Below are 26850 nucleotides of genomic sequence, written 5' to 3'. Positions count from 1 at the left end.
AATACTAGTGTTGTTCCTATATAAATGTGTGTGTACTAAATGCTATAGGATATCCTAATAATAATTATTATTTAACAAAAATGAAAAGAACAAGTTCAGCATAGTAGAAAGAATACATGAAAAAATATCGATCAGCCTTAGATGGAAATTTATTTCCTGAATGTTTTAATTTGTCTTCGAGCTGCGAGGCTGCACCAAAATACTACCTATGCTTCATCGAATAAACTTTCTCTACCAATATTGACAGCAAAATCTAGTAATACTTTGTTGCAAATTACTGTCTGTAAGTAACTTTACTTATCTGTAAATCAATTGTTTATATTTGAAAATTATTATGTAAATGTTAAATTAATTTTTAATTGTTTAAGAAGATACAAAAATGAGTCAGCAGTATAATAAATATGGCATGAGCCGAAGCCAGCAAGAAAATGATAAAGGTAAGGGTCTATTATCAAGCAGACTATGGCTAGTGATATGCATTAGCGCATATTGAACTTTTTTTGTTTTGTTTGTGTGTATATATGTATATATATATATATATATATATATATATATATATATATATATATATATATATAACATTTTTAAACCAGAATATATGGGTTTTAATAAGCAGCAAAACATAAATTGAAAAGATTCTACTATAAGTCTTCTACTTACTTATAATCTACTAAAATAATCTTACTAATTCTACTAAAAGTCAACTACTAAGTTTTTCACATGTTCAATGAAAAAGAGAATGAGAAAAATTATTAATGGTGGTACAATTGTTAATGAAAATACTTGTATTGAAACTCTATTTATTTATCTTTAACTTCAAAAAACTTAAAATGACACTAATATTTCTGGTAAATTTTGTTTTTGCATATTTTATCTTTTAGGAGTTTTACCGTTATCACATAATCTAGATGAAGACAATATATTTATAGAAGACTTCAGACACTTAATAAAGATAATAATGTTAATGTTGATTAAAGTAGGTGACTATTTATGAACAGGGAACATGTGTGCATTTGGTTTTTTCAAATATTATGTATAACTTATATTTATATTTATTACCTATATTTGAGTATTTATTAGTCTAATTTATCTTAAAACAGGATATTTGCAATTTAACAAGCAACAAAACCTAAATGAGATGGCTTCGAATCAACCTTTAAAGATTTCTATATTTATAAGCAAAAATCAATTAAGAGAGGATTTACATCCTGGTACAAATGCTAATGAAAATACTTGTGAATACTCGGGCTTATGGGTCTTTCCAAAGTAATAACTTATTTGCATTTAATTTAAAAGTTTATAACATTTAAAAAGTACAATAGTATATTTGATGAATTATGTTTCTTAATGGGTTTCATAAATTCTTAAAGGGCGTCTCTTATTTAGGTTGAAGTAGGTGGCTCTAAAAAACAATTTGAAAAGAAGAATGAAGGGTCAATTCCGTTTAAATGTACAGACACAAACAAGCGTGATTAATAAGGAAAAAATCAATTTTACTCTTCCATCGAATCATTACTCTGGTTTTTTCAAACAGCATTTTTTATAGTGCATTTATTTAGGTACAATACAAAACAATAGACTAAGATAATCATTTATTTTGTTATTTATTATAGAACTTGTTTTTTTTTAAACAGATTAAGGCGAATCATCAAAAACTATTACCAATACAGATTGACCAAAAAATCAGACAAACGAAACTTCTCCCATGGATGATGCCATGTTTTAGCGTAAAATGATTGTCACACCATTACATAAAAAGAAATTTGGGCTACTGCAATAGTTTTTAGATAAAGATTTGAATGAAATTAAATTTGAACAGGTTACCTCAATTGAGGAATTAGTAAAGTTCGAGACTCGATTTTTAAGAAAAATTAAAAAGAACATTTGATGCTACTGGAATTGTTTGTAAAAATGCGAAAGCGTATTTTTAATGATTTGGTTTTTTATTTCTTTGTTTATTTTTTCTTTGTAGTATTATTGTAAAATAATTTACCTTAAAAAACAAAAATAAAACAACAAAATTGTCGTAAATATAATGTAGTATATATAAAAAAAGGTTTAAACGGTTTAAAGCTATAAACGTGTCTAACAAAACCTACGTATTTTTGGTTTATCATTAAACCGTGCTGAACAGCTGTTAGTTCAGGCATAAATTTGGAAAACTTATGCCTGAACTAACTTAAGGCATTAAATAAAGTTTCCGTTTGGAAACTTTATTAAATGCCGTAAGTCCGTTTTAGACTATAGAAAACACGAATTTAAAACCTTATAAAACACGAGTTTAAAACCTCAAAAACACGTATTTAAAACATAAAAAAACTCGTGTTTGAAACCATAGAAAACACGTGTCAAACTCCAGTTAAACTTCCCGTGAAATCCACGTGTTTTTGGTTTACGCCTGGATCGTAACAAACACGTGTTTATACGGGTTTTAATTCCGAGATTAAAACCAGATGTGCCGTCTGGGTTATTTAAAAAATCAAAAAAGCAGAATAAAGAGTCCTTCAACAAGAATTTAACAAGTAAACATCAAACTATTTTTCATAAAAACAAAAAAAATTAACTCAATGTTATAAAGTTTTTATTCTGGAAATTTAATAAAACAATTATGAAAATATTGCTACACCTTAAAGGTGTAGCTAAAATGACCTTTAAGCTTAAAATAATGACCTTTAGCTTTAAAAATAGCTAAGCTAAGGCGATCTTAGCTTTAAAAGTCCTCTTTAAAAAAAACCTTTTCTGGAAACTATAGAACTAATTTTTCATTTTTGTTTCATACTTTTGACGTTATAATGTTGAAATTACATAATAATCAAAAAGAAAATTTAAAAGTATAAAAATTAAACGTACCTTAGGTTTATTCTTTTCTTTGTTCTTATAGGTAGATATTTCATTTAAAAATATTTTCTTTTTATTGAAGTCAGAAATAAGGAAATCAAAGAAATTGACATTATTCAAATGACCTTAGAGAAAGTATGCAAAGAATTTATAAATGTCATTAGAATATATAGGGTAAATGCGGGTCAAACCGATCATACTGCTTTTTCGATCACTGTTAGAAAAATTTAAATAAAACCGGAACATTGATAGGAATATTTAAAAAATAAAAACACCAGAAGAACGAGAATCATCTCTTCTATTCAAATGTGTCAAATAAAGTTCAAGTTATTTTTCAGTCATTTGATTTTTATAAAAGTTTAAAAGAGAGTCGCAAAAGTTTGCTTTTATCTTTTATTTGCTATCGTAATAATTTGGGAACCATAACTCGTTTAAAAACAATTTTACCTCAACCTTCTAAAAAATTTAATTTTAATACCGATTACATAATTTTTGTTTGTTTTATAGTTAAAAATTAGACAAAAAAGTAAGAAAAATTAATATTAATTTTTTTCTGGTAAAACCAATCATTCACATATTTACTTTAAATTCCTATATTGAGTAGTATGTGAAATTTTAAATTAGGTACCTAGATGAATTAAGTTATTGGATTTTCTCATGTGTTAGTTTCGGGTTCTTCCTATATATTAACTATCGCCTTTCAAGATGACAACAAGTAAAAAGGCTTACAATGAAGAAGATATAGAAGCTGCGTTAAAGGCCTGGCAAAGACTGGTTTTATGCATCGATAAACCGATGGTCTAAAGAAATTTCCACAAGAAAAACTCAATCTTTAGCATCTGCCAGAGCCGCTTCTTGTACGCAAGAAACAATTGATAATTATTTTGAAGTTGTCACTAAACAATATCAATTGTCTGGGATAACTTCTGGTTGTCACATTTGGAATTGCGATGAAACGGGTTTCTGTGGTGATCAAGGCAAAGCAACTGTAGTATGTCGAAAAGGTGCAAAGCGTGTTTTGAAACTCACTGGTAGCAATAAAAAACTCCATTATACAGTGAACAATTGCTGTAATGCTGATGGATACTTTACACCAACATTCGTGATATTAAAAGCAAAGCGAAACTTTAAAGCTGAGTGGGCTTTAGGTGGTCCAACTGGCACCAGATATTCAATTTCTAATTGGTTGAATGGAGCATGACACATTTATTGAATGGTTTAAGGAAGTATATATACCAGAATGTCAAACTATTAGTGGTCCTCATATTTTACATCTTGATGGACATATGTCTCACGTCAGTTTAGCAGCTGTATTGCTATGTCGGGAAAACAATATAATTTTGATTTGTTTACCAGCCCACTCATCTCACATTTTTCAGCCACTGGACAGAGGTGTCTATTGCCATGTTAAGCAAGTGTGGAAGGCAGTTCTTACCAAATATTACAAAGACACAAAATGCAAAAACTTAGATAAAGAAAATTTTCCTACGTTGCTCAAACAGGTGTATGAGAGCGGTTAGTGTTTCACACGTTTGCACGCTACTGCTGGTTTTGAATATACTGGGTTATTTCCACTTAACAAAAATAAAATCAATCAGCAAGCATTAGCTATCTCCGAAACGTTTAATCAACCGATGTCTTCAACGCCATTGCGAACAATAAAGTCTTAAGGATTATCTTCTGAACCAGCAAAAGAAGCTTCGAGGTTTGACAAGTACAGTGCACTACATGAGAGAATGAAAATCGAAAAGGAAAATGAGCTAAAGAGTTTTCTTCAAGAAAAAAATCAGTCTCATGTAAAAATTTGAGGCAACCTAATATTCGAAAAATTGCTGGCCAATGTATTACAGAACACAGTGTTGCAGATCATCTCAAAAAAAGAGAAGAAGTTAAGCAACTCAAATTAGCTGAAAAACAAGCTAAAAAGCGTAAAACCATCTGCAAACTCATAATGCCATTGCCAAACTCTGCAGAAAAAGAAGTAACTCAAAATATAGAACCGATTACAACACCTTCAGCCAAAAGAAGAAAAGTTATTAAATGCAGAAAGTGTAAAAAAGAATTACATTCGGACATGATGACATGCGAGAATCCAAATTGCAATACTTAGCTCTGCAACAAAACATGTTTGCCAAAAATTTTTGTAATGGGTTCAGATTTTTTTTGTTGAAAAAATGTAAACCTTAAATCTTTTATTATTTCTGTATGCTATATAAAAAATATATAGCATATTTCTGTATGCTATATAAAAAATATATACATTTACATATATAAAATGTTAAATTTGTTAAATGTATTCTATATTGATCGGTTTTAACAGGCTTTCTGCCAAAAGCGATCATTTTTTTTTCTTCTAGTTTTCATATTTTCAAATACAATTAAAAAAAAAATAATAATAATAATAAATAATGCGCTTGTTGGTATTTTTTATCTCATTTAAAAAAAGAGTTTAAAAATTTTAAAGAATTTTAAAAGTTACTTGATTTTTATTGTTCGGTAATTTGATCCGCTTTTACTCTTCCAATCACATTTTTTGCATGTTATGTTGCTTTAAAAAAAGATACTTTATAAAATACTGTTTAATTAAAATGTGTTGTCTAAAAACACCACGTTATCAACACATTTATTTGAAAGGAAATATTTATTGCTAAAAAAATAGTAATTGTGAATGTCTTCTAAATGTATTGTTTTGTGGCTATAGTCATAAGGCATTTTTAACACATTTATTTAAAAAAACAATAATAGTTTTTATTTAATTTGCTTTCTAGCAAGAAAAAATCCTCTTAACTTTTTGTTTTTTTTAATGAAATCGATGAGTTTCCACTCATCCGTTTTTCTACTGCGCATGCTCACGTGATTATTTTTCCGTTCCCTTCCCCGTTCCCATAGAAAAACGGATGAGTGGAAACTCACCTTTAGGTTAAACATTAATTAAACGTCGAATAAATATTATTATACCCAATGCGCAGTAAAAAGTTCTTGATTAAGCGTATAAACGCTTTCTAAATATTTAGAATTCGTTTAGAATTGATTTCTAAACGTTCAGATAGATTTAAATGTCATTTAAACGATCTAAATCCATTTTAAATCAGCAAATGCCCGTAGAGATATTAAACTTTTAAATCTTGTCTAATAGTTTCTTTGATTTAGTTAACGTAATTTCAACTTATTTAAGTTTTAAAATTAATATAAATTAAAATTACGTTATGACTTTTTAACTTTATATAAGTAATAAGAGCTAAATAGGTCTTTAAATTTATAAATAAGATATAGTTATAAAAGACCTGGTCTTATTATTTATATTTTTTATAACTATTATAATATGTTTATAAACTTTTATACTATACTACTTATACTATACTTTTATTTTATAAAACTGTATATAAGGTTATAAACTTATATAAAACGTTTTCATATAGTGGGGATTTAGAGAAAAAATGTTCGTGCACTATACTTGTTTATATTTCGATAATCAAAAAAATTTAAATGATCAAGCTTTTTACAGTGGAAATGTTAAAGTAACAATTTCTATCAAACATTTTTTAAATTTAATCTCATTAGCAGAAAATAAAAGTTTACATTAAGATTAAGTCAAAGACTACTAATAAAGTTAATAAACTCATAAACAAATATTTTGGATCACTGTTTTCTCTGGTTTATGTATTATCAAAAATCTTCTTAGAATACCGCCTACCGCTTGTTCATCATGGACCTGTTTGTGCAACATCATCATCTACATTTGTATCCTGATCGTCTGATTTGGTTGCAAACCTGATTTGTGACCGCAAAAAACACGGGTAAAATAGTTTGGGTTTTAAATGTACATTGATAAATCAAAATTGGAATTACACAGAACAACATCACATATACAGGATTTTCTTAATGGAAGTTTCCGAAATTTCCTGTACCAACCACGTTTATTTTCGACATTAAAAAATTAGTAACGTCGCGACATAACATATACAGTGGTTTTTGCCAGCTTTGTTCCGCCAATTTTCTTTAGCAAATGTTACTAAATTAAGCTAAAATGCATCTAGAACAAAAAAATAAATATTTCGTCATTAAACCTCTTGATTACAATAAAGATGAATACCTACTGGTACACAATCATACTAGCGTTTACAAATTGAATTTAAACTCTTTACAAAACTTACTAAAAAAGTTCTTGTAGCAGGACTTTCATAACGAGAGACCAGCAACTCATATTTTTAAACTGTGCTAATGTCTCCATCAATGTGTGAATACCTAGCGAATATAGATTTTGGATAACTCCTGCAAACTTTAATTTGTTTTGTATTTAGCCAGCTGATTTTTTTGATTTAATTTGAATTCTTGATCTTGATTGATTTAATTTGAATTCTTGTTAAATTTTCTGTCGATGATACTCTGCTCCATTTCTTTGGTAAATAAAAAAAGCGTTCAGTTTTGTTGGACTCATTTTCTATTTCAACCACACGAAAAGAACTGCTGCCACATCCTGCTTCTCTGATAACGTCATACCAGCCTTTTGGTGAAAATATGTGCGAATTAAATTTTACACGTTTTTCGAAGTCACTAAAATCACTATCATTTGGAAGAAAACTATGGCCACTCTCCAAGAATTTATGTGTTATTTGGGTGTATGTCAATTTGGAATCACATACAAGTTTCAAACATGCGAGGACCATTTTGAAATTTCGATTCTGCCCTCCTTATGTATCGGACCATGCAATCAGATGTTTTTTAGAACTGTTGACTTTATTGTCTTTTATAAATTTTTTTGTTTGTATTTATAATAGATTTTGGAACTTCAATATCAAAAGAAATATTATCTGTGATATCCAGCAGTGTTACATCATCATTATTAACTACTGCCTCTTCTGACTCGTCATTAGCTGTCACACCTTCTTTTTCAACTCTATTATCTTTCAACTCTTCATTAACAATCACAATTTGTTTCTCTACGTCATTCTCTTTGGCCTCTTCAGTAGTATTATTATATAATGGTAAAATTTCTTTTTCAACTTCCTACTCCTCAATAAACAATCTTCTTTTAATTTGTTCTGGCGTAACTTCTTTATTTTCTTTGAATTGCTTTATTTTCTTGCGTTTTGCTCGACCATTTACTTTTTCAGTGATTTTCTGTTTAATTACTATAATATTATCCTTTACTTTTATTTTCTAATAATGGTTTCTTCAATGAACAACTCTCTGAAACATAAAAATATTAAAGACACACAAAAATAAAATTATTATAGTTGGGTAACAGGTTAAAATGTGCTGTTTCCTGAATTTGAAATTACCTTTCACCGGAAATTCCAAATGAGTTTATAGAGCGTTGTGCCAAAATGGTATTAGACGTTATTTTAAGGGAAATTTTAAAATAAAACATAAGAAAAAAAATGTTTTAACAAATTAAAAAAAAAAAGTTACACTCGTCCGTTGTTGTCAGAATCTCTATATATTATTGCCAAACTTAATAGTGTTAGTAGTCTTAGTGCTCATGCGAGTGTGTTTGACACGGAACTCTTGGCAGCCATTGCAACTGAGGTAGCGGCGAGAAAGAGTCGCAGCACATTGTTTTATAAGAAAACGTGAACAAACGTGTATGCAAATATCTAACGTACGTAAACTTCAAATTAAGTAACGTTAAAACATATTGAAACATTTATCAAGTTTTATAGTTTGATTTTCACTTGAAAATTACATTGCGTCAAGCTCTCCTTAATTTTGCACTATAACATTTATTTCCGTTAAAAAAATTATTATATACTTTTAAAAATTTTCGCTTTACAACATGCCAGCGTGGCCGAGTGGATAATGCGCTGAGCTTCTGAACAAGTAAGCCGTAGTTCGAATAGTACCACTGGTTACTTTTTTTTTTTCTTTTTCTTATTGATTTTTTTAAAATATTTATTTTGATTATTTTAAAACGTGTCACGATATTATACTATTTAACAAACGAAAGCATTTTTAAAAAAGCTAAATTTTTTCTAAAATCATTAGAATACCTAGAAAAATATTTTTTGCGCGTGTGTCATGATTGAGATACTTCTAATGTTAATGTACTCAGTTAATTAGTCAACAAAAGTCTAACAAGCTACGGATGGTCTAAAAAAAAAAATTGTCTGAAACTTAATAAAGAAAAAACCTAATAAGACAGTCCTGCTACTCCAGAAGGTGCTGGTGTTAAGGCAAAAAAAAAAAGCCAGTAGCTAGAAAAATCTTTAAAACTTTCTTTAGACAATTAAAAGTTTTTTTTGCTACATCTATTTTTTTACTATAAATATACGCCATATTATAAATGTACGCCGTATTATAAATATACGACAGAGCCGTTTTTCAAAACGCCTTAATATACTTATTTACCTATTTCGGAAAAATAACAATTAAAAAAAGTTATTTGGAGAAACTCATTGTAAAACGTTTTTTGAAACGAATAACTTTTATGATTTTTTTAGAGCTCTTTGAAAATATGTATTCAATAAGGTTTGTAGACAACTAAACTAGCTTATTTGTAAAAAAGTCAAAATTGATTTTTTTTTACCTTAAGACGTTTCGAAAAACGGCTGCAGTATAGATGATGCAACAAAAATGTTAAAAAATGAAAATGAGATAATTAGACGCAAAATTTAAAAGCTCTTAACAAAAGCTGTTAAACCAAAAAAATTAAAAGTAATTGCAGTTCAATGCATTTAGAAATTTTAAGTATATTGGTGTTTGCAAAGACACATTATATAAATCATTTTTTAATAACTAATTTTTTTTTAACTTTGTTGTATAGGCAGGTTTGGCGCTTAAACATCCCTATATAAACAATATATTTAAACAAATATGTTTTTTGTGTATAGATATTATTTATAAAATGTTTTATTCAGGATTGTATGTAATATAAATAAACTTTTCTAATAATTACAAGTCTTTTTTGCTCAAGCTGTTTTGTTTTGATTTTTTGCATGTATGTTTTATATTTTAAATTATTGACAAGATAGAAAAAACACGAACTTTCAATTTTAAATTTGTCAAAATAACGATCAATTATTTTTGGCGTATAAAAAGCAGCTCTTTTGGAAGCTTTTCTTGTTGAAATTTTTTTCGACCATCTCTTCATAAAAGCATAAAACCAGTCTTTACCAGGTTTGCCATTTTGGAATAAGTGCAATTGATCTTCGCGTTTAAGGTAGCCATATACAAATTCTTTTATTTTTTCATTTCGGATTTCATTTCGGGTTAAACCATAACCCCAGTCACCAAGTAATTGGAACGCATACAACATCAATCTTTCTGTTTCATTTGAGAGTACCGTTGTTGTACCTGAGCCATGGAAGCCTTTTTTTGTAGTTACTTTTGCGATCTTTGAGCGTTGACAATGGAACGCCATTTTTTGAATGCAGCTTTTCTCAGTGATGTTTTATTTTCTTTCATATTAGTTAATGGGGTTAGTATACCGTCTTGTTTGTATGCTTTTATTTTTTTAGTTGACATGTTAAAGTGAGTAGTTAAATTGAATTAAGTAAGTGATGATTATATTGAGAAATAATAGAATAATTGGTTTTTAATGGATAAGAGTCTATTATATTAACAAATAACATTATATTTCATTCGTTATTAAACTGGAATTAACACGAAGTTAATTAGATAAATATAGGCGCTTAGTCACTTGTGAAAAACTAAACTAAGTAATTAATCGAGTGTGCGGTTTTATCAGAAAAAAGTTTTTTTACTATTTTGATTTTTTATTTGACTTTTTGTTCTAGCTGCACAAAAATTATACTATCAGAATTAAAATTAAATTTCCAACAAGATAGTGCTGAAATTATTTTTATATCAGTTTCGGTTCAAGCGCTATTTTGTTCGCAACGATAAAAAATATATAAAAAATTTTGACTCCCCGTTAAAGTCGTATAAAACAAGAAAAAAACGGAGTTGAGTCGGCATATAATTTTATCTATTCGAATAGAGGAGATAGTTCTGTATTTAAATCTATTTTTTTCATAGCCATATTCATTTAGTTTTTATTTGATAATTTCGATCAGTGTGCGAAATGTTACGGTGTGCGGTTTTACCCAGTTTTACTCTACTGAATATGAGAAAGAATAAATTCATCTAAAAAATACTTCCATTCAGTGTACTCCAACAAACCTGTTTCTAATTTATTCAAACCAAATCTTTCTTTCTGTGCATTAAAAAAACTTTATTAACACACATACTTGATATTGTTGAACGGCTCCGTTTTTCATAAGCATACCATTGTAAAATTTGTTTCTGAATATAAAAAGATGTAATCAGTAGCAGATTGAGGTTTAGCGTTGTGGGGAAGGGGGGCATAGGAATGAGTAGGGGGCGACAAGGGTTGGGGGTGGCACATTAACCCCAAGAAATATTTTTTTCAAGAATTGCTCTTGTGATAAATATATTTTATCAATGGTTTTATGTGCCTTTTATATTAACTATTAAGTACGTCTAAGACACTAAACAAAAGTTTGAGTTTACTAAGTTTACTTTGGTTAACAACTATCGTTAAAAAAAACAACACATATTTACAAAATACGTGTTTTTTTTTTAACTGGGTAAAGCCGCACACCGTAACTTTCCGCACACTGATCGAAATTATCAAAACAATAAAATATATATTTACACTATACGCGTTACTGAAAGCAAGCATTAAGAAAGAAATTTACTTGCTTGCTAGTTTATACAATAGAGCGACATAGAAACCAGCTTTAAAATACAGTTAGTAGAAAATCTAATGAAACTGCTTTTTCCCTACTATTTATAGCTGCAAATTGGTCTCAAACCTTTTTCTTTTATTCGAGCTGCATCCTCTGCATTAATAGCTGATAAGCTTAGTGCTAACACATGATCTTGAGTTATATCTAAAGTTGTCCTTACATAAATGTAAGGACAACCATATAAACATATAAGAGTTTTAACAAATATCTTTAAATTCTATTCAACGTGCTAAAAATTTTTCCGTAGCTGGCACGCCAACGCGCAACGTCAAATTTAACTATTAGTTAGGGATTGTCCATAAAGTACGTTTTATAAAAATACAATTTATGTTAAAGACGTAAATTATTTTTATTGTTCATAAACTAAAGTAATTTCTTTAAAATATTTAGATAAAGATTAATAAAACGTTGCTACTTGAAGCATTGGTCAATATTACTATTACTAAAGCTAAAGCAATAATTTAAAAAAGACTTTGCATTACTTAGATACATAACAATAGTATAAGTTGTTAAATATTGATCTGGATGTTGTTTATGACGTGCCCCCTTTTTTTTGGAGACGGTTTGGACCCCTAGTAGATCCTGGTTTTCCTGTTGCTGTCGCTACTTAAGCTTTGTTTCAGTAGTTGTAGAAATATTGTAAAACATTTGTGCGATTTTGTTGTACAACAATTGCTGCAGAAATTGATTTCTATTTATTTGCGCTTTGTTATACAACATAAACTTTGTGACACACTGACGTTAAGTTGAGCAATTTAAGATAAGAAAATTCCATTATAAAATATTTCCATTATAAAATATGTTGCTTAACTTTTGAACGACATTTCTTAAACTATGCGAATTAGGCAAAATCAAAGTACGACCATGATTAGGTTTTTGGTAAATTTAAGAGTTTAAGACGAAAATTTTAAGATAATGTTTGAATATTTAATATTTAGTTTGATTTAAATTTAAAATAAAAATTTTTAACTTTGATTTATAAATATATAATTAAGTTTTCACAACAAACTACAGTGGTCTGAAAAACTTGATTTTTTGCCAAAATTAAAGAAAAAAAAATCTGTAATTTTTATTATTATTTTTAAACAACAACATTATCCAGGCTATTCAAAAGTATATAGGTTTCATATGTTTTCTTGAAAGAAAAGTCAATAAACCGAATCTAAGAGCGATTAAAAATAGTTCAAAGCTGTAAACCAAATTTCTCCGATTCTGCTATTTATGAAATTTACAGAACCAAAATATAAAATGTTTTCGATTTATTATTTTAACTTTTGCTTTCTAATTTTGTTCTTGGAATCCCTGAAAAATTGAAAGACTTCATTATATAAAGTATATTTATTTAATAAAGGCTTAAGAAAATTTTTTTATTTTATCATTTTTCTGATTCTATATTTGTAACTTATGAGTATTGTTAATTTTGTTTTTCAATACAATAGTTTTCAAAACAATTGTTTTGCAATGGAAACAAAACATAGAATTATGCAGGATTAGTTTGATACCAAATCTATTTATTTTATATGTGTTTGTATGCTCATATTTTATAGTTTTATAAAAAAAACATACATTTTTAATTGAGGTGAGTCCTTATTTAGTCAGAGTAACAAACAGACAGATTCATTTTACTTGAGATGAATATATTTTGAAGTTTTTCAAATTTATTATTTTATTTTTTTCCTTATTAATATTTGAACAAAATCTTGAAGGTTCGATTGCCCTTATTTTCTGAGTTAAGATTATTTGGAAGTTATGATCAATATACTATTGAGATATTAAAATATTGAGATCAATATACTATTGAGATGAAAAATGGTCTTACAAATCTAGAGAATTCATAGTTTAGCTATATCTTTTTATAAAAATTGTGAAAATCCACACAACCATCCATTGTCTTTGTCTTCAAAATGTGGGTAAGCTTGAGGAGTCTTAAAGCTTGATGTCTTGTTTAGAAATATTAACTGTTAAAATTTATATAATTTTTAAAATTTGTATAAAATTTTTATATTTTTTTATAACTTTTTTACTTTTTTAAACATTTATTTTTATTAATAATAAACGTAGATATTATTTTGAAAATCTAACCAAGATAAATATTACATTTTAAATGGCTCATTTTTCAAGGAAAAAAATCATAATGGATCCAGAGATTCAGTTTGTTTTTGTTGCTTTAACAAAATGGACAACTACTCTCTTCGTAGTAGGCCATTGTAGGTGACACTAGTTTGAGGCTATGTACACGAAGGATTCTGTTTTGATATAAATGCATCTCTAACTTGACTTTGTTGCCGTTGCAAAAATGCTCTCTATGCCAAAATGGTTATTATATTTTATAAATATTTTATTACTTTGTTAAATTTTTTCTAAAATATTTTATTAAAAATACAAATAATCTTGTTCACAGCATAGAAAGCTTATGAAAATGATTGAAGAGGTTGGAAAAAGTGGAAGAGAGCTACTTATAAAGATTCGAAGAGTTGCTCCGACTAACGATCAATTTTTACATTCAATTTGTTGTATAGTATCAGACAAATGCAACCACAATGTTTTTAATTTAAGAAATTTATCATTGAGTCAAATAAAAATTTGAAAGATTTGAAAGATTAAACTCATTCTGCGCAGATTGTTTTCAACTAGTTGGAAAGGGCATTTGGCACTCATGCACCTGAACATCTGCTATTCAAAATACTAAGAATCCTATTCTTTCTAAGGTTAAAAAGATGTCAGAGCAAATAAACTCAAATGTTCTAAAGTTTCTAGTTAAATTCATTACAATTATCAACAAATAGATTTTTATTTATTTGTTTATTTATTTATAATGCTTTGCTGCAATATTTTATTTTAATTTAAGGAGTATCACTGTTATATGCAGTACTAAAACCTAAACTCCAAACAAATAAAGTCTCTACTGATACATTATTTAATATCAAGAAAAATCATGAACTGCCTGAAAATGTTGTTTGTGATATTTTTAGAGATATACAGAAAGATTTTGGTCCTCTCTGTGTTTTAATATTTTATATTATAATTTAAATGGCAGTATTTTAGTTCATTTATTTTCAAAAAATTTTTAATTGTTAATATAACTCACATTGTTTACAGTTAGGGATTTTATAACTAGGTGTTGAAAAAAATTCAATTGCTACAGTTATAAAGCGTTCTCATGCTCTAGAAAAGTTTTACAGTTACAAAAAATTCTTTTTTAAATAGAAAGGAAGAACTTGAAAACTCAGTGTTGAAAGATGTTGTATACAGTAAAGATATTACCAGACTTGTTCAAGAAAAATGCTATCTACATGGATTAGATCCTATGAAAGTCATTGTTACAGTTGGAATTGATGGAGGACAGGATTCACTGAAGGTTTAGAAACTTAACCTACTTCATATTATATTATGCAAATAAAAGAAATAAAATTAGAATTATTATTCAACAATAAATAAATTTAGAGGAGCAAAGTAGGAATGAGAAAGACTCTGTAGAGAACAAGGTGATAACTCTGGCTTTGGTAGTAATGTAAAGGAAAAAAACCATAATCGTTGAATGCTCATTAAATTAATTAATCTAAGTCAGCTCAAAGTTTTTGTGGCTACTTACTTAAAGGTCATAAATGTACTTCTTGGCATATCAGTAAGAGATTTTGCGTAATTTTATTAATTTTTCTCAGAATAAAAAAACAATTTATTATAGAGTCATGGTGGAAAACATGCTTGTTGTTACTGTACTGGTACAATTAGCTCATCAGGTGTCTTGAATACTTTTGCCTCCTTAAGTTCAGATTACTATCAGTACCAAGATGCAGGATATCTTTATAAGACTATGAAATTATTCAATAATTTTATTAACCCATGTTCGCATGAGGAAGGTCCCAGAAAATTTATTCTTTACACCATCCCTCCACTGGAACTTCACATGTATGAGCATGTTGTAACAAAAATTATTGACACTCTTATTGTCAATGAGGGCCTAAAATCCTTTTTTTTGGGTATAATGGTATAATGGTGGCAGATTGGATGGTCCCAGCTGTGGTAACGTTCTTAAATTATTGGATGTTTAAAATTAAATGATGCTGGTAACACCAATTCAGTTATATTCCTGCATTAAAACCTTGTAAAAGTTTAGTACAGGTAACAATCATGTATTTACATGATTGTTACCTGTACTAATATACAAACCTCTTGGACTTTTCTTAGAGCAAACATACAGGACTGTACCTAAATATTTAGCACAAAACATTGAAGCGCTATGCTGTTGCAGAGACTAACAAACACCATGGATTGAAGCTTTAAAAAGTGGCTTTCACTTACAGTTCTATGAGAATTTAAACTAATTAAACACATGCATATTTTAACTAGTTGATATAATATATATGATCTTATTGTTTAACTTAATAAAATTGTTTTATATGCATTTTATTTTGCTTTGAAACCTGTAATGTATAGAACAGACCCAAAAAAGTAATTCTAGTCGCATGTTAGCCATAAAGTTATCAAACCATTAAAGTACACTGGATTTTTAGATGTTTGAGTTTTGACACTTACAGGCATTGTGCAAACTCCAAACTTTTGTATGTTTATGCTTATATCAAAAAAGAATGTTTTGCAAAGAACTGGGGTGATTGGAGCTTGGGAACAAAAAACCCCTAATTTTTGGGTCCACCCAGCCCTTATTGTGGGAGCAACCAGTTTATAAAATATTTTCTTTACTATTTTATATTCATCACCAAATTTCAAGTTTCATGCAATAATCTCTTAATGTTTAGTTTTTATAAGCCTGCAATGTTTACAGCCCCCTCAAATTGAGGGGGGTTAAAACTTTATATGGTCATAGTTTTTGAAAAATAAGAGATTATTGCATGAAAAGAATAAAGAAAATATTTTATCAACTCGTTGCTCCAACGTTAAGGGCTGGGTGGGCCTGAAAATTATGTTTTTTGTTCCCAAGCTCTAATCACCCCCAATTCTTTGCAAAACATTCTTTTTTGATATAAGCATAAACATACAAAAGTTTGGAGTTTGCACAATGCCTGTTAGTGTTAAAACTCAAACATCTAAAACACCAGTGTACAAAACTGAAAGGTATTACTATATATTAAATAAACTACATTTTGACGACAAAGACAATGGATGGTCAAGTGTGTTTCATAAAAACCCATTTGTAATAAGAGATAGCTAAAATAATAAAGATAAAGTTTTTAAACACTATTTTCTGAGTTTCAGAAAATATCAATTTTGTACTGAGAAGGAACGCTTAGAATTTTATTTTCAACACATTCCAGATCGTGCCTTTATACATTATTAGAATCTGAAGAAAAACCTCATGTCTTTTGAAATTCAACCTAAAGCCCTTAGAATTCAACCTTAGCCCTTAGTATGTAAAGCTTTAAATAGCAGAACTTATTACAAAACTTAAATGTTTGCACAAATAAAATAACAACAACAAAAAACACATTAAAAAAACAACAATTAATTATTGATTTTTTTTTAAGTGTACGATTATTTTTTTTGCATACTGTATATATATATATATATATATATATATATATATATATATATATATATATATATATATATATATATATATATATATATATATATATATATATATATATATATATATATATATATATATAGGCATAAATATATATATATATATATATATATATATATATATATATATATATATATATATATATATATATATAGGCATAAATATATATATATATATATATATATATATCAATTAATCATCAATCAATCAATATATTTATACTTATAATAACTGCATATATATACAATAGCAAGAAACAATTGTGAAGAGTAAAGATATACAATGGTATAAAGCAATTGTAACTTAATAGTATTAATAAAATTAATAATAATAATACAGCAATAATAATTATAATGATATTAAGAATACTAATACTTATAATAGCAGTAGTAATAATAATAATAACTATAATAATAACAGTAATAGTTTTCATTAACAGCTAACATTATAATAATACCTAAACAATAACAATAAGGGCGTAGGGGTGGTTGTTCAGGGGTGTGCTACAAATAAGAAGTTATATACATTTAGACATTTAGTCACTCTCAAACATCCACCCAAACACAAAGACACACACATATACATATTCTTATATACACACATACATACACTCACATATATAAGTAATAAGTAAACGCATATAAATAAGTAGATATATTATACTTACACACATATACATATTCTTATATGCACAGACATATACGCATAATGTATACATGCATTTAATTATACAAACAGGTTCATACACGCATAGAAATATGAAACAGAAGGATAAGGAGTAGAAGAAAAGGTAACTGAATAGGTTTAAAAGGAATGAAAACTAAAAACTGTTATAATTTAGAAAAATTGTCAAAATTAATTAAAGATATGAGACAGTGATAATGATGTGTTAGAACTTTATTGAGTGTTTTTGTGGAGGATTTTGATTTTGGCAATAAATGCATTTCTAGTAATGTTTGAAAGATTTATTTTTATTGAAAGAGGAAGAGAGTTCCAAGTGTGAATTGATTGGTACTTAGTAGATTGAATACCATATTTGTTTTTTTTTGTTTTTTTATAGTAGAGCTAGGTTATAACAAGATATAGATCTAAGTTTGTAATTATGAATATCACTTGTGAATTTAAATTAATTGTTGAAAGCAGTAGGCATGGTATTATGAATGATGTCCCACACAAAAACACAGTTTAACAAATAGATGAGTTCATCTATCTACAAAATATTTGATAAACTATACAATAAGTATGAATTGAAATTGCTTGGCTGGAAATGTACCATCCATATAGACTTGTTTTGAAGTTTTATGAGATTTTTAATTTGAGTAGATAAATTTATCATTTTTTTAACAGTTTTGCACAAAAGTAAATAAATGGAATTAAATTTGTTCATGACTTTAATTGCACATTCAGCACAATAACAGGATTGTTGAATAGGAATTTATGTCTAGTCAGCAAACCAAATATTTCTTAAGTATTTAATGCATTTAAGTTACTTTGCTGAAAAACCATGTCACCCATGAGCCAATAATATAGTCTTATCTTGATTGATCTTTGATTGACTATTTAAATTGTGGAAGTAAAATATAAAATAGCAAAAATTTGAAATTCACAGTTTTTTTGTAACAAGCAATCAAACGATCAAGAAAAGCATTATCTCTTAATTTTTTTTTCCCTTAATTTTTGGAAGATAATTTTTCGAACCCGCTAAATCTTTGAAAATTATTAAAATAATTTGCTTTTTTTCTTAGTGCTAAAACCTTTTTTACCGATTCTTGATTTCATCACTGTTTTAACTTTTGTTTAATCAATTTTTTCTTTCTGGATCTTCAGGACCAATGCCAGAGTGTTTTTCTTCAGTGCAAAAATTTTCTTCATCTTGCTTAGTTCATCAATTGTATCATTAAAAAATTCATCAAAAGTTCAATCAAGAACTTTTGCTTAATCAACTTTTCTTATGATAACTTTTCATTGTTAATTAAAAAAGCTTTTCTTAAACCTTTTTTATAATACTAACACTTTTTTTTTTTTACTTTTTACATTTGCAGCAAGGTGTGTAAATTGATCTACAATAAATTGTTCTGTTGGAATCTTGTTCATTTAATTAACCGTTTGTTTATCAGTTCATGAAAAAAAATTCAAATTGTTTATTTATTGGTCATAAAATTAATTATAAATTATAATTTGATAAGACTTTATATCAAGATGGAAAAAAAATGTACTTGTGAAAAAAATACGGGAATCAAATTTACTGCAATTTGGATCCTAAAGATACATTTTATTTTGACTCTAGTTGCCATTTTGCTTGTACTTTTTCTATTTCAGCTTTTTCAAACCTTTAGTTTCTACCAGAACAAGAGTAAGCTTGTGGAACAGATTTTGTTTTGTTTTGTTTATGTTGGTAATAAAACTGTAGTTATCTCTTTGAGGCCAGTTATAATATGCAGATGGACCTTTTAATTTAATACTATTATTTTTTTCAACATCTTCACTTCCAACAAAACTGCAAAAACCACTATTAGAGTTGGAAGTCACTGGAAGAGAAAAGATAAAGTTTAAAGTATAGAGTAAGATAATGATTGACAGACGACTTAAAAGATTGCAAATTATATGAATCAGTAAAACAAGATGAAGGAAGCGAATTCTAAAGAACTGATGTTTTCAATAAAAAAACTAGATAAATAAGAATTTTTAGAGGGCTTAGCAACAGTCATAGTAAAAGAATGAGACTTAATTGAATGACAAGTAACACCAGAATGAATTTTAGTAGATGGTACAAGAGACGCTAGCTCTTTAGAACAGTGCCCATTATAGTATTTATAGAAAAGGGAAAGAGAAGCAGCATTACCAACCTCCAATCATGTGATAATAATTGAAGGTTGGCTTCAGAGAAAGGACATCATCAAAAGAGAAAGGACATTATTGGAAGATCCGCCCCAGATATGGCAATAATATTCCATACAAGGAAGGATTTGAGATTTATAGAGATAAAGAATAAAATCTGGAGTAAGAAAGTGGCAAGTACGATAAAGAGATGCAACCTTCGAAATTAATTTCTGAATCACCTTCCAGGTTGATTTTAGTTATGATGCTGATCCATCACTTATCATCATAGACTACCATTACATAACCACCTATAGTGAAAGCATCAAATAGAAATTTATCTTATTTTATTTTAAGTTTGCAGATTATTGTGTAGTTAGTGTCTGTACTACACCTCTTTGTCCTAATCCTGTTATCCCCAAGATCTAAAATCTGATAATAGCTACAAGTACCCGGTAGAGTTGTTACACCATTGTACCTTTCTTGCTGTTCTTACCAAATTTGCTCTCTAGTTGGCAAATGTTTTAGAAGTTTTTACAAATTCTGCACTGTCCTTTGCAACCATCATTAAATGAATATAGTTTGAATAGATAATTTTTTTTTTCAATGCGGCAATACATGTTTTTCACCACAAACCTCTTTGGATGATTTTAATTTATTTTTATGTTTCTGGATTCTGCATATGGTAAATATAAAACAGAAATTAATTAATTAGGGCCTATCTTGATCTTATCATGATCTTAAAGAGGTATACAAAAAATATGACAACAATGCAGTAATATTTTGGAGTTTTATTAATATATTTCTAATAATCTTTTTAGTTTTAAAACTCTTTTTGAGAAACAAATACACAATACAAGTTACACAATGACTGGAAAGATTATTGCAAAATCATTTTTACTTAAGAATCATTTTGACGGACTTCCAAAAGAAGAAGATTTTGAACTTGTTGAAGAAGTTTTACCTACTTTAGCAGATGGTGGTAAGATAAGTTATTAAAGTTTTATCATTCTTTATGATAAATTACCAACTCATAGTTTTTATATGTATTCCAAAATATCATTACAAAAATATGAAATAATAATGTATTTGTATAATGTAATTTTTTTTTTATTAGATTTATTATTTTGAAATCAGCTTTTAAAAAGATGCTTAGATGTTTTGTTTCAGAAATAAGTACAGAATCTGTACTTCAAATAAATTATTTAATTATTGGCATTAGTTGTTTGATTTTTACAGACATGTTGTTGTTTATTTATTCCCTTCTATAAAATCTTACAGGCAGGTTTAATTTTTGCCCTTTATTGACAACAGTTTATGCTGAACCTTAATAATCCTGGATTTATAAGGATTATTAATTATAATAAGCTTAGACCTATTAAGATCCGTTTATGAAGTTTATGGCTTTAAACAGTTTTCCCATTATTCTGCAATTACAACAGAATAATGGCAAAACTGTTTGAATAATGACAGTGTGTCCTTGATGACACAGTGATTGTACATTGTTCTTTGTCAAATAGTGATTGTATTTTTTTTTTGTCATAATGTTTGTATTGTTTTCTCATTGTTATTTGATATTGCACTTTTTTATTTTATTTATATACCCATCTCTGATTTTTATAGCTGTTAAAATAAATTTAAAATGTTGCGGCAACTCTTTTATCTGTCAAAGCATAATTAATAATATCATAATTAAGCAGAAACCCTGGGTTCATAAAAGTTAGTATTATATTTGTGTTAACCAAAAAATATTAACCAAAATTATACTTGTTACATTCATTTTGTTTGTTTTCAGGATAGAAGAACTCGTAGAGATTATTTTTTCTAAGTTGTTTGTTAGTACTAAGGTTATACTTTTTACATATTAAGTTGTTTTGCATGTTACATGCAACTTTGCATAAGAGTTGCATAAAAATGCAAAACTTGTTTTGCATTTTCATGCAACTCTACATTTTCAAAATGTTATTTGTGATGTAAAATTAGTTATTGTAATTCTTTTGTTTTTACTCAGGGTGTTTTGTTTTTATTTAGGGTAATTTTTTTAAAGGTGTTTTAAATTACAAGTTGTTAAAAGTTAAGCATTCCTAAAATTTTATTAATGAATATATAAATAAAGCACTTAATTTAATTTTTTTTTAAATTATTTTAAAGTTAAATATAACTAGCCACCATGAGACCCTTACCTTCCCCTCATTGATTTAATGAGAGGAAGCTTAGGGTCTAATGGTGAAGCAAACACCATAATTTTATGATGGATTCATTGAAGAGTGAAAACAATAAAATATTGTATGTTTGTTTTAAAACTTTATTTTTATCTTTAATATTTTATAAACGTTTTTAAGTTATGAAAATTATGTTAGAAAATATTATGTGCTGAGAAGTATTTTGAATTTTTTTTTAGTAATTTTTCTTTTTATCAAATGCTTTAGAATTTCTATGTGAAAACTTATACCTCAGTGTGGACCCATATATGAGGTAAAGTTTTACTTTTTATAAAAAAAAAATTAAACTTATTTAAATTGAATTTTGTAGTTAAATTGGTTTATAATTATTAATTTTTTTATTAAATAATGGATTAACTTAAATACAACATATATAAATTTTATTGTCTAGTTTTTGCTATTGATTAAACTTCAGTTATGATCAAATTTGTTACTCCAGCAACACTTGCTTGCCTTACCTGTAACAAATATGTTTTTCATTTATTTATTTGTGATATTTTTTATTCAAATTCAATTAGTGTAAGTTATAAATTTACACAAAAGGCTTCAGGTAAAAAACAATGCATAAAATGCATGAATTTTAATTAGAATATTCATTACACAGAATACATAATACACATGCTTAAAGACACCTGGCAGGTTTTAAACTGTTTGAACTTGTCCAACAAAATATATTAGGATAGAAAGTTAAGTATTTACATTTTAAAGAGAATTCTTATACTTTAGTGCAGGCTTGTGGAGCCAAAAGTTTTTTTAACAGCTTGGCTTCGGCTCCTAAGAAATTTCCGGCTTGGCTCCGGCTCCTGTACTTTATGAACAAAAATCGCAAATTTTGGAATATTTTTTTTATCACAACTACCAACCCAAACCAAATCAATCACAGAAATTAGCTTTTAACCAACTTTCATGATTACAAGGTTAATATATTATTATCACTACTCTTGCACACACTACTATTGCATTTGAAAAGAAAATTTTTGAAAAGAAAATCACAGAAATTAGCTTTTAACCAACTTTCATGATTACAAGGTTAATATATTATTATCACTACTCTTGCACACACTACTATTGCATTTGAAAAGAAAATTTTTTTGGGTAAATATACATTTTTTTCTATATATTATAACCCAAAACTAAACTTTTTAGTTCTAAATTTATTTTTAATTTTACTCAGTGGGCATGGTACCTAAAAGACATCTTTTGAATGTTCAAAAGACATTCAAAATGCTTCAAGTTGTTTAAATAATGTCTTTTGCATGTCTCCTGGTGACTGGGTTGTATAATTTAAGATATAAAAACCTTTGGTCATTATTTGAGCAGCCATAGTATAGTGGTTAGCGCACTTGCCTCAGGAACTAGAGATCCGTGGTTCAATGCCACCTCTGGGCAAGTTTTATAACATAGGTAAGGAAGGAGGCCTGAACTTCCTTTCAAATGCTCTTCTGCCCTGTGATAAGACCATGAGGACTTCTTGGGGCACCTAAAATAAATAAGTTGAATTTAAAAAATTAAATTGCGTGTCAAATATTTAACATAATATCAATATAAAAGTGTATTATAAAACAATATATGTCATACTGTAAGAATGTTTCCATACATAATTTACTTGTGTTTTTTTTTGTCAATAAAACATATTAAGAAATGCTATTAAAGGATAGTATTTTGTTGAGTACAAAATCTTTGAAATATTCATTTTTATTACATTGTTAGAAAAAATATTTATAAAAAAAATTTAATAAATAATTCATTGAACAAATCAGTTAAACAATGAATGAATATTTGTCTACAGTAAAAAAAATGATATACATTCTGTTCCTTTGAAAAAATATGAGAGCCGCTTGATTTTGTGACCCACCAAAAAACAGCTGCTTACCGGCTCGGGCTCAGCTCCACAAGCCTGATTTATTGTAATTATTTTAAAACCAGTCCATGCGGTTTGAGCACAGTATGACTCTTGTTTTTTCTTTAACTCCTTTAAAACCCTCAAATTCGACTTTTGTTTTCTCTGGATTTACATCTCTGTCTTGTTGCACTGTTTGATTGAATTGATTACTTTCACAAAGGTTCCCCATAGTGATTTAATAATGCTGGCAACTCCACTTTGCCATAATGAATCAGATCAGCCATCTTTGTAGAAAAATTGCGAGAATCAAAAACCTATAAACTTTCCAAAATTTCATTTGTTCAAATGCTTTCGTCAGCACAATTTTAAAAGAACTTAAAAATGTCAAATAAATACTTTTTTAAAAGTTTTTAAAAGTTATTTTTTTCCTGTGCAAACAACTTGATATAGGTAGAGATGTGCAAGCGTCACTGGCAGTGACATTTGTTTTTATAATTTTCTTACTGATCCGTTTAAGTTTGCATTCAAATTTTGTTCAACGTATATTGGAATATCACTCAAACAAATACTGCAGAGAAAGTACAAGAGGACTAATGGTGAAAAAATCATCTAACAACATAAGTATTGACAGTATTGTTTCTTTACTTAAAGCTTGCATAAACAAGCCAAGGGCTTCTGCTTCTTTTGGCTTGTTGTAGCAAGTACTTAAGGCAATTAAAAAGTTGTTATAGTTGCCTAAAAAAATCAAGCAGCCTCTTTGGTGAGCTGTCCATTGAGTTGTACTTGGGCATATAGGCATAATATTGCCAATATCTCCATAAATATTGGCATTTTCCTGCTGCAAATTCATCGCTGTTGTTCGATATTTAATAAATTTTCAAAGATTAAGAAGAAACAGGTCGACTTCCTTTACACATTTACAGCCAATCCAAATTAGTTGCGGGACTGAATGTTCTAAGTATGCCTTTAAACCCCCTTTCTCACCTGAGTTCACATTGGTAGTATCCATGCATGCATAACGAGCATTGTGCAATCAAACATCTATTGATACAAAAAAATCTTCAATAACTTTAAACAAGTTTTTGGCAGATGACCTTGTTCCCACTAGTTGACTTAACGGTAGCAGTCCAATAAAATGTTCTTTTACCAAACCACAATTTTCAAAAGATGCATAAATAGCTAGTTGTTCAACCGATATTATATCTGAGGTCTCATCTGAATAAAATGCATATTTTTTCCCTTGAAGTGACTCAAGCAGTGGACTCTTGACAAAGTTGCATATAATATTAATATACTTAGTATATACTTGGGTTACATAGGTAGCATTTCCAGTTTCGAGTAGTAGATAAGATTGTACATCTTTTCCCCCACATTGCGCAATAAGCTCTATTAAGTCTTTAAAGTTATGTGTATGAGCCCAATTTGTCATGATAAGTAAATGAGTTACGCAAAAAAAAATACTTCAGAACAAATCTTGTTTTTGAATCTTTAACATTTTCTTGTGCAAGATTATTTTCACTGATTATTTTCCAAACATCTGTATCTCTTTTACTCAACTCTTGGAATGTTTGTTTTTTATCGCATTTTTATGTCAAACCGATGATAAATAGGCAGATGAATGCTCAACAGGATGATCTGCAAACATTCCTGGCTTTTCAATAAAAGCTCTTGAAACACCATGAGCAGCAAATGATGTGCATGTTTTACAGAACCAACCATTTAGCGCTGGCAAAAAATAAAAATCGGTAAATAGTCTCTCGTACTTTTCAGTTGACTTCAAACCTAAAACAAGTTTTGGTTTCTTAGTTAATAAATCATTTTTTGTAACATCAGGATCTGCATGCAGTTTAAAATAAAAGTAAATATGATTTAGGAATCTTCAACTTTTACTATTTACAAGTCATCTACAAAAAGAGTCACACTGAATTTAACTAATAGCTAAAAGTAGGAGATTAATGGACCTCGTGTACAGAGATTTTTAAAGTAATATAGCGATTTATGAAAATCTCTGCGGAAGAGAGCCAATGGTTCTCTACTTATTATTTAAGTTCTGCTAGACGTCCTTTGTGTCATCAAAAGAAATGTTTTAATAATTGAAAAATAGAAAAAGTTTTTGAAATAGTAAACACGAGCTAATAAATTTCATATTTCACATTTATTGCAAGTTCAGTTTTATAATTAATGTTAATTTTCTTTAAACATAAATTGCTTAGCGAAATGAAGTTACTATTACAAAGTCTCACAAAAAACAACAACAAATGTTCTTTAAATGCTATCGTTGCAACGAAGTACACTAAGAATTATTTTTTTCATTCATAGTCATAAAATGTTATTATGACTATGGTTCATTCAAACATTAAAAATTTTCTTTTACGTTTTAAATTTAAGCCCTGAATTTAGTTCTCTTGTTTTTTAAATTTCTTGTACCAGTTTGTTGTAATAAAAAAGACATTCTTGTTATTAAACGTATCAAAGTTACATTTTAATATACGTATTTAGATTACCTTTTAATTACAAGCAAGCAGTAAAGTAAAGAAATCTTATTTCCTTGTAAAACAAATTTCTATTAACAGTTTGTTATAATTATAAAATATTTTTTGTATTTAACTTATATTTCAGAGGATGTTTTTTAAAAAAGTTGAGAAATAATAGTAGATAAATAAAAAAAGATTTTAGTTGATGTCGATAAGTTAAAAAAATTATAGTCAATGCAATCACATAATTTAGTTGTCAAAAAAAACAATACCTAAAAGACATACCGTAATATCCGCATTGATCAAAGTTTCAAAAGTACCTGACGTAAACGGCTTCTCGACATTTTGAATTAACTTTGTTGGCGAAGCAAATGTACTTCTTGAAGTAGAGTTTGCAATA

The 26850-nt window shown here is 27.9% G+C and overlaps 2 protein-coding genes across 4 annotated transcripts in view; both read left to right on the top strand.

Moving 5' to 3' along the window:
* Positions 1 to 2021, top strand: LOC136088847 (uncharacterized). 3 transcript variants are annotated; one of them, XM_065813787.1, is made up of 6 exons: positions 1 to 283; positions 372 to 437; positions 882 to 976; positions 1101 to 1266; positions 1387 to 1559; positions 1635 to 2021. In XM_065813787.1, the coding sequence occupies exons 1-4, from the start codon at positions 142 to 144 to the stop codon at positions 1131 to 1133; spliced, it is 336 nt and encodes a 111-aa protein (XP_065669859.1). In that variant the 5' UTR covers positions 1 to 141; the 3' UTR covers positions 1134 to 1266; positions 1387 to 1559; positions 1635 to 2021. The 3 variants fall into 3 exon arrangements, 1 of the variants encoding a protein (XP_065669859.1); XR_010642548.1 differs by having other exon boundaries at positions 16 to 283; positions 369 to 976; XR_010642547.1 differs by having other exon boundaries at positions 19 to 283; positions 369 to 437; positions 882 to 1266.
* Positions 2022 to 20731: 18710 nt separating this feature from the next.
* LOC100199266 (prostaglandin reductase 1) overlaps positions 20732 to 26850 on the top strand; it is a 94936-nt gene continuing 88817 nt past the window's right edge. Inside the window, exons 1-2 of the mRNA XM_065813786.1 lie at positions 20732 to 20893; positions 22341 to 22386. Coding sequence (XP_065669858.1) covers positions 20779 to 20893; positions 22341 to 22386 — 161 coding nt within the window. The 5' untranslated portion in view covers positions 20732 to 20778. The remainder of the gene's footprint in view (positions 20894 to 22340; positions 22387 to 26850) is intronic.

Source organism: Hydra vulgaris, chromosome 12 (assembly GCF_038396675.1).
Source record: "Hydra vulgaris chromosome 12, alternate assembly HydraT2T_AEP".
NCBI lineage: Eukaryota > Metazoa > Cnidaria > Hydrozoa > Anthoathecata > Hydridae > Hydra > Hydra vulgaris.
The sequence above is the reverse complement of the archived record's forward strand: the minus strand, read 5'-3'. Positions and strand labels throughout refer to the sequence as shown.

Coding starts and splice junctions, on each gene's coding strand:
- LOC136088847 (XM_065813787.1), top strand. CDS start 142: ATGGAAATTTATTTCCTGAATGTTTTAATTTGTCTTCGAGCTGCGAGG. Junction 284..371: donor TTTGTTGCAAATTACTGTCT/GTAAGTAACTTT, acceptor TTGTTTAAGAAG/ATACAAAAATGAGTCAGCAG. Junction 438..881: donor CCAGCAAGAAAATGATAAAG/GTAAGGGTCTAT, acceptor TTTATCTTTTAG/GAGTTTTACCGTTATCACAT.